Source organism: Neofelis nebulosa, chromosome 6, assembly GCF_028018385.1.
Source record: "Neofelis nebulosa isolate mNeoNeb1 chromosome 6, mNeoNeb1.pri, whole genome shotgun sequence".
Classification (NCBI taxonomy): Eukaryota; Metazoa; Chordata; class Mammalia; order Carnivora; family Felidae; genus Neofelis; species Neofelis nebulosa.
The window spans coordinates 21026175-21038391 of NC_080787.1; the positions used below are offsets into that span (position 1 = coordinate 21026175).

The following is a 12217-nucleotide window of genomic DNA, read 5'->3' on the forward strand; positions in this document are numbered from 1 at the left end:
GGAAAAAAAAAAAAAAAAGGCAGGGGAGAGTGGGGGATGGTGTAGAAGCTGTCACATGACCTAGAGCTCTCTGTGCCCAGTGACTAGCTAGTTGCCCAGTATTTTATTCCCACTCCTTAGACATAGTTTGGGAACCAGGAACAGCAGAACCCAACGTCCTGGCAAAGTATGAATGGTGTTCAGTCACCTGCTGCCAGATGGAGGTCGCTGCACTGAAGGAAGAAAAAGCTCTTCCAGAGATGACTGTATTTAATCATTTAATGGTCAGTTCCTCCTGGCCTTCCTGTTTGCTCAGTGGTTGTGGACACTAGATTCAAGCTCCCTGTCTACGTCATTATCCTGTTTAATAGGGAGGGGCAGGCACTATCCTTCTTGCCATCTCCCACATTCTCTGGCTGTGACGTCTGGACATGCTATTTATCTTTCAGGCTTCGTTAGTTCATCTTCCCAAGTCCGTATAAAATTATAACCAAATATTCTCCTCAGTTCTCTAGAAAACAATTTCACCCAGGAGAACCTGGAATACAGAGTCCGAAGCCCATTTTAGGTTAGCGAACATTTAATGATGTGCATTTTGCTTCAGACACTGGACTGAAGTTCTGGAAATGCTAAAAAAAAAAAAAAAAAAAAAATAGGGCAGCCTCTCTGAACTTAAGGAGTTGACAATCGTGAATGAGATAATACAAGTTATCCTGTAAGAAATACTATTACGGAGAACTGGAAAGGGAAACAACTGGATAGGTTTGGAAAGACAACTCCTCTGGGTAGATGGAGGATGGATTTTGAAGGGGAAGAGGGTGAATGGAGGAAAACCAATTGGGGAGCAGTTGTGTACTCCCAATAAGGGGTTGTTGAGGGGCCTGAACTAGGAGAGGCAGTGAGGCGAAAGGCGGGGTCGAAGCTGATTGGGTTCCAGATTGTGAAGAGACTCAGCAAACCTCTGAGGCTTCTTCCTACCTTGGGCAGCTGTGTCTGTGCTGTTAACTAAGAGAGATAAAGCAGGAGAAAGGGGTTTTTGTACCTGTTGCGTTAGAGGTGAAGATACCCATTAGCTGGTTGGAAATACGGAAATGGAGTGCAGAAGAACTATCTAGGCTGGAGCTATGGATCTGTTATCTGTGTGTTCAGATGCCATTGGTCTGGATGAGATTCTCCGTAGAGAGCGAGCATGTAAAGAAGAGCAAAGAACACAGGGGGGATCCCTTTGCAACATGATTAGTCTGTGAAGAACAAGGAAGATGAGTGGTCATGAGAACAACAGTGGAGAAGAAACCAGGAAGTGAAGTTCATGGAAATCATGAAAGCATGGAAGCCAAAAGAGAGTTTCAAGAAGGATTGGGGTGGGGGTCAGTGCTAGAGGCTGTTACAATTAGGGTTCCCTCAAATGGGATTTATAACTCTCAATGCTGATTTCTAATCCTAATGAGAACCACAGTTTTGGTAGCATGCGCATTTGACTGTGTTAAATACTGTCCCAATTCTGGAGCTGGAGACAAGAGACCTAAATTCTTGCTCCACCTCTATGACCTTCTTGCCAGGTGTCTTGGCAAATCATTAACTCCTCAAACCTCATTTCTCTCATTTGTAAGGTGAAGGAGCTGGAGTGTAATCTTTTGAAGTTCCTCTGGCTTTCAACTTCAGTGCCCCAACTGCTCTGGCACTTTGCCAAGCCCTAGCTGCATTTCTAACTGCCACCCTGCGGAGGCTAACCATCCAACGGGCTATAGAATGACATAGCTCTCTTATCTCTCCTGGGTTTGTTTCTGTGTTGACCTTTCCTGCCTGGGAGATAAATATCCTGGGGCGGGTGGGAGAAAGAGGAGATCTTCAATAGACAAACTGCTTCTTCTGGGTTTTTCTAAGATATTCAGATAATCACTCTTCTGACTTTGTGGCCTTAAGGAATCACACCTCCCACACTGAAGGAGGCGGTCTGTCCACCTTCTCCTAGGCAGAGGAATTAACTCTTGATCTGCCACCAACTCTGTGCACTTTTGCATGAGATGGTTTGTGTTCTGGATGATGTTCATTTGGCTGTTATCTTCTCGAATGAACTCTTGACCCCAAAATGCCAAGTATTTTCAAAAGCCGAGCTCCTCACCCATTTCCCCCCCACTCTCTGATGGATTGTACCCTGTTGGAATCTCAAGAGATGTAGCCATAATTCACTCAGTAATAATAATCAGGGTAGTAGTAATAATAATAACGTTTTGTCTCAGTCTCTTGAGGGCAACCAATAGTTCCGTTATTGCTGTTTACAGGCAAATGTTCCACAAGAGGCTGCAAGTGCCCACAATTCATTATTAATTCAGAGAAATACTGACAGATACAGTTCTCCTGATATATAACTGAACAAGAGAAAGATCGGCTATGTATAAATATATATATAATAGCATCATTAGAGCAGAACTCAACCCTTGATGACAGGAGGCCAAGTGGGGAGAGATTCCAAGACCAAAGTGCCACCCAGCAAATTAAATAAGTTGTCATAACGGCTTCCTAAGTCTCCAGCGGTGTTAAGGTATTTGACTTGGATTCACTTCTTTAATCCTCATAGCAAACCGGTGAGGTGGGTAGTGTTACCCTCACTCTCATTTTACACATGAGGAAGTTAGGGCACAAAGGCAAATGATCTATTTATTCTATAGACATGACAAGAATTGTCATCTTCAGAACTCACTATACGATGGAATTGAGCCCAGTTTGGAGGACAGCGTGTAGTTGAGCTAAGACAGCTTAAGAGTTCTGGAAAGAGAATTGAGCCAAGAGACCATAGTTCCATTCCCATCTCTGACACCAATATTGTGGCTTTGGGCAAATGATAAACTGGCCTCCCAGACCTGTTTTTTTATCTATAAAACAGGGACACTGGGTTCAGGTCATTGCTAAAGGTCTCTGGAACTGTATGTAACCTTTTGTATGGGAGAGTGATGGGTGTAGACACTGATTCTCTCTCTATAGCTTGTATAGAGATTGAGCAACTCACTCCTGTTCAGCCAAGGCTGAGAATATCTGTGTGTGAGATGTCAGGCTAGCACTGGGGTGCATGCCATCAATGGTTATGCCACGCTTTCTTCCTAAATCCTCATCTGTGTGGGCAGCAGGAGGCCTGCTGGGGAATCACGGACAAAGAGTCAGGAGAACTCACCCCTGGTGCCTCCGTTGGCGAAGACAACAGTCTCTGAAAGTTGCCCCAGAGAAACTGTTCTTGAGGCACATCTGAAACATTAGCATGGTGCTTACCAGGTGGTGGGAAAGTCACTGGGATAAGAGACAAAGAACATCCAGAACGGCTCTCACACGGGGATTTCTATCTGCTTCTAATCAAGCACGGTCCAATGCTCCACTTCAGTGCTTCATGGAGTCCCATGGCAGTGACCCAGCTCCACATGCCTTGAGCTTATTTATGCTGATTAGGTCTGTAGTCCTTTGCCTTTCTACAGAGTACAGTAGAGACAGTTTTCTGTTTCTCTTCTTTCCCTTCTTTGTAGCCGCTAGAATCATACAGCTATCTACCCTCAGCTCCCACAGAACTGGTCCTAACTCTACCACTTCTGATTTTATCTTGGGGCTTTCGTACCAACCATCCCCAGTCATTGCGTGGTCCCCAGAGCAAGGGACAGAGATGAGAGCGCTCGGCTCTCTCCCTACCCTATAATCACCATAGAACTCTGGTGGAGTGATCTCCTTCAGATTATTTTGGTACAAAGGACCAGAATCTTATCATCCGTAACTCTACGACTTTTCTTCTAAGTTACAGAACACCCAAAGATGGAAGAAGAGAAACAGAGATTTGGGGATTATGACACATCCTTAAATGGTTCCTCAAGCCAGGATAAAATGCTGCATGATTCTATCTCTATGTATGTGGACTTGTAATTGTTAGAAAAAAATCCCAAAGTTTCCTAGCGTATAAATTCTAAGTAAAACCTTCACCTAGAACACAACCCCCCCTCCCCCAGTTTCCCTTGAGCTTCCCTCACTGCTCACCTGTCCACACCACAGACTTCTTGGATCTCAAAACTGATCCAAGAACAAGAACTTCAATCTTCTTCTTTTTTCTTTTTAATGTTTATTTATTTTTGAGAGTGGGAGAGGGCCAGAGAGAGAGGGGGACAGAAGCTCTGTGCTGACAGCAGCAAGCGCAATGTGGGGCTCAAACCCACAAACCATGAGATCATGACCTGAGCCGAAGTCGGACGCTTAGCCAACTGAGCCACCCAGGCGCCCCTGCAACCTTATTCTTAAAAAGCATCATCAAGCTTCCTGGGTATGGCTTGATCTCCTTTTCTTAGGTTAAATAGTTGCACTAAGAGGATTAACAGCAAGAGTAGGACCCCTTCCCAGGTACTGACCAGAGGGGAGGTGCCTTACATAACGCAGCCCCCCCTGCCCCCCAGAGGAGAGGAGCAGCATACAGCACAAGCCTGTGGTTATGAGGCATAGTACAGGGGGAGATGATTAATGTATGTCAGTTCTAAAGGAATGAAAAGCACGAGGCTGAAAGATCAAGTCCATGTTTCTAGAGAAGCAAACAGGGGGCAGAAATCCAAACAACAACTGCCAAAAATTCCACGAATATGTAAAGTCCCAAACATGATCCGCCAACAGGCTGTCCCTCCTCCCACAAAGGATCACCACTGCAGTGACTCAAGTGCATCCAGACACTTTAGGGAAGCACCAGAGAGATCACTTTTAGTTTTCCAAGTGCTCGTGATGAATTTATAGCATCCCGACTCCTCTCTGTGCTGGGAAGGAGCAGGCATGTGGCGATGGCTGCCATCGTACTGCGAAACATTACTGACGCCAAGAAGTGAAATCTTCGGAGCCTTTGAAAGGCTTCCAAGAATGTCAGCACGTCCTGCCTGCCCGCTCTCTGCTGAATGCCTACTTTGGCTGTCTGCTTAGTACTGAATGTGCCAGACAGGCCTTCTTACAAAGGGAGAGAGTGTTTTGGGCCCATGAAAGGGGAAGGCACAGCGTTTCTGTTGTGAATGGAGAGATTCAAGAAGTGGGGGGAAAAGTGGCAGCGTGAGGAGAGGCCTTCAGGAAAGGTACAAATAAAAGAGCAAAAAAGAAAGGGATGGCATCCACCTACGTGTGGCAAATTCTGCCATCGCTCCCTGCCGTCAAATATAGAGGTGGAGACTACTGTCACGCCATGCACCAGGCTCGATTTCCATGGGGGGAAAAAAACCCCAAAAACGCTTGCTTGTAGATTCTCCCTGTATCCAAGGACTTCTTGATCAACTGAGAGTAAGAATTTTTAAGCGCTGGCAAGGCATATATGACTATACGTTTGTTTCCATTTTCACACCAAATAGAAATGCCACTCGTACTGCTTGTTATTTGGGCTTTTCTTTGACTCTTTCTGCCTCCAATATATGAAGGGAAAAAAATGAGAAGCATCCGCTGTAGCACTTGGAATATTTTATTCTGCAAGCTGGCTTTAAGAAAGGAAGAAAAATGTTTTGTGTAGTGAACTCTTTAACGGCGCTGCCCATAATTCCTTGGCACAGCAGCTACCGCTAGAGGAAAGAACTCTTGTGGTGTTCTGGGCTTTTCCGAGGAGGCAGTCTGATGTCATTGGTGGCAGACGCAGTACGTATGTATCTGTCTTTTGTCTGCACCATCTGTTCTTCTCCTTACAGACTATTGTTCACGTTCATTCTTCTCTCCTTTCCAGGAAGTGTGCCTCTCCATAAAAGCGTGGGATTTAGGTGTGAAAAAGGACCGAGCTAGAATTCTAATGCGATGTCCATCTGTTCTCTTCTTCTAGAATCTCATGGCAAGGGCCTTATATGACAACGTCCCGGAGTGTGCCGAGGAGCTGGCCTTCCGCAAGGGAGATATCCTGACTGTCATAGAACAGAACACAGGAGGACTGGAAGGGTGGTGGCTCTGCTCCTTACATGGTCGACAAGGCATTGTCCCCGGCAACCGGGTGAAGCTTCTGATCGGCCCCATTCAGGAGACCCCCTCCAGTCAGGACCAGCCTACTTCTGGACTCACGCACCAGACCTTTGGCCAACAGAAGCTCTATCAAGCGCCAAACCCACATGGCGGCCCTCGAGACACAATCTACCAAGTGCCACCTTCCTACCAACATCAGGGGATTTACCAAGTCCCCACTAGCCATGGTACCCAGGAACAGGATGTGTATCAATTACCGTCATCCGTGCAGAGAAGCATTGGGGGGGCTAACGGCCCCCACTTAAGCAAAAAGGTGAGTGAGCGACCAACTGGATTTTTCTTCCTATTTATTTATGTTTCCGTTGCACTCAGAGAAATTGAAATGTTCCCAAAACAAGAACTTGAAACTGCCAAGAAGGAAGTATGTCTTCCAAAGAGTAAGTAGACCTAAATGCCTGATCTCGGGCACCAGCTTTGCACCATTTTCCATTCATTGGTCAGCCAAACTTTGTTCCTGTGTCGTGATAAGTTCATGTGTCATTCCAGATCATACTGGATCATTCAGTTGTTTCTCTCTTTCTGATAGATCTGCTTTTATACTTAAGCTCTGCACTCAAATTGTTTCCAGTCTTTTCTGTTTCTTCCTTGAGTGGTACAAGGCACCAAATTTTGTACAAGTACAACGATGCAGAAAGGACTCTCCTTTCACCAAAAGCTGAATCATGACCCTGTTGGCTTGGCTGCACAAAGAACCCACCAGAAGTAAAGGGAGCAAAGGAGCTGGAAGTAGATCATACCTACCTACTTGTCCCACAGAGTTGTTAACTTCCGGATTGACCCATTTAAAACACAGAAATGCTAGTGAATTTAGAAAGGAGACATCCTCTTGCCCTTCAAGTAATTCCTATGATAATGCTTGAGCTGGTGGGCGAAAACAGGAGAGCTAGAATTTTTAGGAAAGCATCATGTTAAAAAAAAAAAAAAAAGGAAGGAAGGAAGGACCTCTTCAGCACTCTGTATAATTCAAAATGCCACAATAATTTGAGATAAATAGAAATTTGTTAACCGAATTAATTTTAAGTATTTAGCATGTGTGTGTGTGTGTGTGTGTGTGTGTGTGTGTATTTAAGATTTTATTTTTTTAAGTAATCTTTATACCCAGTGTGGGTCTTGAACTCACAACCCCGAGATCAAGAGTCACATGCTCCTTTCATTTAGTATATTTTTGATGCTTGTGATACATTGGTGAATTAAACAGTGAACAAAGGGGCGCCTGGGTGGCTCAATCGGTTAAGCGTCCGACTTCAGCTCAGGTCACGATCTCACGGTCCGGTCCGTGAGTTCGAGCCCCGCGTCGGGCTCTGGGCTGATGGCTCAGAGCCTGGAGCCTGCTTCCGATTCTGTGTCTCCCTCTCTCTCTGCCCCTCCCCCGTTCATGCTCTGTCTTTGTCTCAAAAATAAATAAACGTTAAAAAAATTAAAAAAAAAATAAAAATAAACAGTGAACAAAGCCTTCATGATGCTTACATTGTAGAGCCCAAATTAAAAAACAAAACAAACAAACAAAAAAACTGTAATGTCAGGTGGAAATACACATGGGAAAGAAAATAATGTTGGTGAATTATGGGGGTGATAGCCAATACCAAGGCCACGCTTATGTAAACAGTACAACGGAGGCTTTTCTCTTTCTTTTACTGGCAAATTCCAAGGGTCTACAATGGGTCCTTTGAGGTTTGGTATTAAGAATGGACTGATTTAATGGAATAAGAAATAAGGGAAGACGCAGTTAGATAGCAGAACGAGCTTGCTGGCTCCAAGAACACTACATATACATGTCCCCTGCCTCAAGAAAATCTAATACAAAGACTTTTAAAACCCATGTAAATTATGGAATGTCTATTTGCATGATAATGGAATGCCCTGTTGGACAAAAAAGGGGGGAGAATCACTGTTGGATTCCATAAATAACAAAGCCAAGAGTGTATTTCCAAATCACCTTTTATACAAAAGGAATGTATTACAAAACACTGCTCAGGAAGGGCGCCTGGGTGGCTCAGTCAGTTAAGTGACGGGGCTCAGGTCATGATCTCACAGTTCATGAGTTTGAGCCCCGTGTCAGACGCTGCTGACGGCTCGGAGCCTGGAGCCTGCTTCAGATTCTCTGTCTCCCTCTCTCTCTGCCCCTCCACCAACTCGCGCTCTGTCTCTCTCTCTCTCTCTCTCAAAAAAATGAATAAACAGTAAAAAAAAAAATTAAAACAAAAACACTGCTCAAGAGCACCTGTGTTGCATAAGCCGAGTAGCTGTATATTAGGAGAAATTCCTCAAGAAGTGGGCACTTGTCTTTTCCAAGACAATGATCGCTGTCTGGAGGCATGGCGACTTCACCATGACCTTTCAAAATCCTTCTTACCCCAGGAGCTTTAGATTCAAAGGGAAAGCCAAACCAAGCCTCCAGCTCCAGAGGGAAAAACAGAACAGTTGAAAGGTGTAACTCTAAATAAATAGCTTCTCTCATTCTTATTCCTGGTTGTTTGCACCTTAAAAATAGCTCTCCCTCATCTGAGCTAGCTTGAGGCGGACAAGGGAGGCCGAAACAGGAAATGCTTGGCTGAAAGGTGGTGGGGTCTAAACTTTCATCACAGTTTATTTTGGCAGGAAGGTGACATGTTTTCCTTTTTTAGACTCAACCTTTTTTAGCTCCAAGTCTGAAAAGTCCTTCAGACTTCTTCCCATTTTATTTGCTGTAACTGCACTGCAGACCTGCTCCCTGGCCCTGCATCCTTTTAAAGGGGAGACACTTTGACCACGCCTTCCCTTGGATTGATGCTGGGGTGTGCGCTTGAGCTCAGAGTTTTGTTTGCTTAATTCCAAAATCTGTGGGACATTTTATGTTTAGCAAGAAGTAGGCGATTCCGGTAGGAGGAAGCCAGCTTCTGAATTGGACCTCTGCCAGTTCATATAGGGGGTGCAACCAGACGGGGGTTGGGGAGACCTTACCAGAACTGGGGAGTAGACAATGACTGCAGTGCTAAGCTTCGACCAGTGGGGGTCTGAAGTGGTAACGTGGCCACACAGATGGACTAGTCCTGGCTTCTCCCTGCCAAACACCAAGTGTTCTACAGAATATCTTGGCCTCACCTTGAAAGTCATTTTAGTGACTCTGGTTCCCTACACTGCCTGCCTCCATCCTGTCCACTGGGCCACTGGCGTGAACCCCCATGGGCTTGGGAGGAAGAACCTCTTCCTTCCTTTCCTCTCCTTCTCTTCCTTCCTTCCTCTTCTCTCTCCCTCCCTCCCCCTTCCTTCTCTCTCTTGCTTGCTCTCGCTCCTGCTGTTTCTCTCTCTCCCTTCTTTCCCTTCCTTCCTTCCTCCCTCCCTTCCTTCCTCCCTTCCCCCCTTCCCCCCTTCCTTCCTTCCTTCCTTCCATCCTTCCATCCTTCCATCCTTCCATCCTTCCTTCTTCCCTCCTGGTGGAGATGGCTTGGCTGCTCTAAAAAGATAATTTTAACCTTCTAGGCAATAATAGCTGCTTGAAAAACCTCTGTCAACATCCGCCTCTCTGTAGGAATCTTATCAGTGGGTGAGAATCACAGTACTGACTTAAGCCAAGGCCCCAGGAGTTAATCCGAGTGCAGCAAGAATCAGGAGGGCTTCTTGGGTTTTGTTTTTGTTTTGTCTTTGTTTTGAGTTCTCCTTGTAGCTGACTCGCTACAAGTTTTCTCTTTACTTTCCCATCTTTTAAAGGGTGGTGAGCCTAGCGCTAGACGTTTCTGGTAGTTTAAGCGATGGTCCCTAAAAGCTGTTCCAGAAGAAAAAGAGGAGGGCAGTGGAGCTTATTCTAAACCACTAAAGGGAGCTTTTGGGGAACATAAGAATCATCTGGAGAGGTAGGGAAGGTGAGTTGAAATGCAGATTTCCAGGCCGTCCTCACCAGGGATTCTATTCCTGGGGCCTGGGATCTGCCCTGGGGTGAGCTCCTCCACTAGTTCTGAGAGAGGGGATCCAGGACTTCATTTTGAGAAACTCTGTGAAGTGACCATGAGGGCGGTTGGCTGTGTTCCCATCTGATTGTGATGTGGGACTTTCCATAGTTAAAGATTCCCTTGATGTTGCTACAGAATATGGGCTTCAGGAGTTTTATCCACTAATGAATCATTTGAGAGGAAAGACAAAATTCTGCCTTCTATCACTTCAGCTTTGCTCTTTGGCAACCTACAGCCTCCACCCACCTAAGAAACCTCTACCCATCCCAACGACGTTACGCGACATGCACCACTTACTACGTCAGGGGCTAGAAAAAGAAGGATAAGGATATAATCCCCACCCTTTTACGAAACAAGACAGCATCCGTGTTGTGCCAAGAGCGTGGTCTTTGGCGTTAGACTGACCCCTGGCTCTCTTCCTTCATAGCTGTCCATCCCTTGGCAAGTTACTCAACTTCCCCAGGCTTTTGTTTCTCCATCTGTGAAATGGGAACAATCACAACTGCCTCACAGAGTTCTTGTGAGAATTGAATACAACAGTCTACAGAAAGGATCTGGCCCGGAGCTGAACATAGCAGGGGGCTTAAAAAAATCAGTTCCTCTTCCTTGTTTGTCTTTCCTTTTCTCAGACTTTGTTTCAAAGGGCCTCAGCCCTGTTTGTGTTTCTGAATGTACATCAGATGGACACGTACTTTATTGCTAGCACATATGCTGTTCCTTTGAGCGCATGGCTCTCTCTTTGGTTCTACAAGAATTTTGCACGGAGTAGAAAAGAACGCTTAAAGTTATCTGGAAACCATATACACTGACACCTTTCTTAATTTCATTTGCCTTTTTCACTCTGCGTTTGTGTGCAGTGCCGTTTTATCCATGAGGCATTGCGGGCAGAATGCCCAGGGCCTACAAGAATGTTTGAGAGCTCAGATTAAAAAAAAAAAAGAAAAAAAATTGACTCCTAAGTATGACACACCAAGACTGCAAAGTGTAAATCAATAAACATTTACACAAATGTGCAGAAAGCCACTTAAGGTCAACCTCATTAATTGTTACATTTACGGCTCATAGCTATTTGATTATATTTGAAAACAATTTGTAGGTTAGATTCTTCTTGCTTTGCGAAGATTTCTAAATATGCCCTGTGATTGCCAAGAACTCACAGGCAATTTTAAATTAAATGAGTTACTCCTAGTCCAATCATTTGGAAAGCTAAACTGTGTGTATTTTTTAATGTTCTCAATTTTTTACAAGTGACAGTTCTACTTAATAAGGGACTATGGTTGGGAGTGGAGCCCCCACACGTCTAAAAGCCTCTAAAATAGCCTCATTTTTCTGCTTCACAGATCAGTTAAACTGCCATCTGAGTTGGTCCATTCTGTGCCTTGATCGGAATCGAGAACTATGCGTGTTTCTGATTACTTTCTGGACATGTCGCTTTTATTCCCAACTGATGGAATTAGGTCTGTTTTGCATCCTTCTGAAGATCAGTTTTGAGCTAAATTATAAGCTCCATAAAGGCAGGCAGGGTTCAAGGCTGCCATTTACTTATGTCATTTACATATACAGCATTTACTGCTATAGGCTGAGCTCATAGCCAAGTGTCAGCACACAGCTAACAGCCACTGAACGAATGAACAAGGCGGAAGCAAGAAACGAAGTGTCTAATTTGAGTTGACTTTTAAGTAAACTGAAAAGCGGTTCCGATCTTATCACCCATCGGACTATCACGCACTGTTCAAGTCTTATCACCCAGCTCATTACCATCTGTGGTGATTATGTGTCAGGTTCCGTATGGTAGTTTTCCCCCTAGAAGTGTCTTGGAGAACGCCACCATCTCTTTTCTGGAATTATAACCATCTATACACAACAAGTGAGCATTCAAAGCATGAATGATGTGAAGTTCAGCTTGTCTGAGAGCCTAGCTTTTACACATTTTGCCCAGCGGAGACAAGATTAGTTAACGCTTCTGTCCTCACCTAAAGAGGAGAACTGCACTTTTTTTTACTGAGGAGTAGAGCTGCCTTTGCATAATTCTGTTACTTACTGAGAATGCCTTCCCTCCTCTATTCTATCTGTAAACTCCTGTTCATCCTTTAAAGCCCATTTCAAGGTTCATCTCCTCTTACGGAGCGTCCTCTCTGCACGCCAGCAGTTTCTCCCTCCTCTGTGGTCCCCAGAATATGTTGTACTTTTCACTTAATCTCAAGGGAGCTCATGGGTTCATCAAAGCACTAATGGCCTGCCATCACGATGTGTATGATGGGCTAGGCTGGAGCTAGTAATGCATTGGTGGTAGCACTCAGAAAACTCAAGTAACAGGG

General features: G+C 44.9%; 1 protein-coding gene across 4 annotated transcripts in view; it reads left to right on the top strand.

Annotated features, from left to right (window-relative positions):
- Window positions 1-12217, top strand: part of NEDD9 (neural precursor cell expressed, developmentally down-regulated 9) — a 184438-nt gene that overhangs the window by 149530 nt on the left and 22691 nt on the right. For all 4 annotated transcript variants that reach the window (XM_058733003.1, XM_058733005.1, XM_058733006.1 and 1 more), the window contains one exon: window positions 5780-6226. In XM_058733003.1, coding sequence (XP_058588986.1) covers window positions 5780-6226 — 447 coding nt within the window. The remainder of the gene's footprint in view (window positions 1-5779; window positions 6227-12217) is intronic.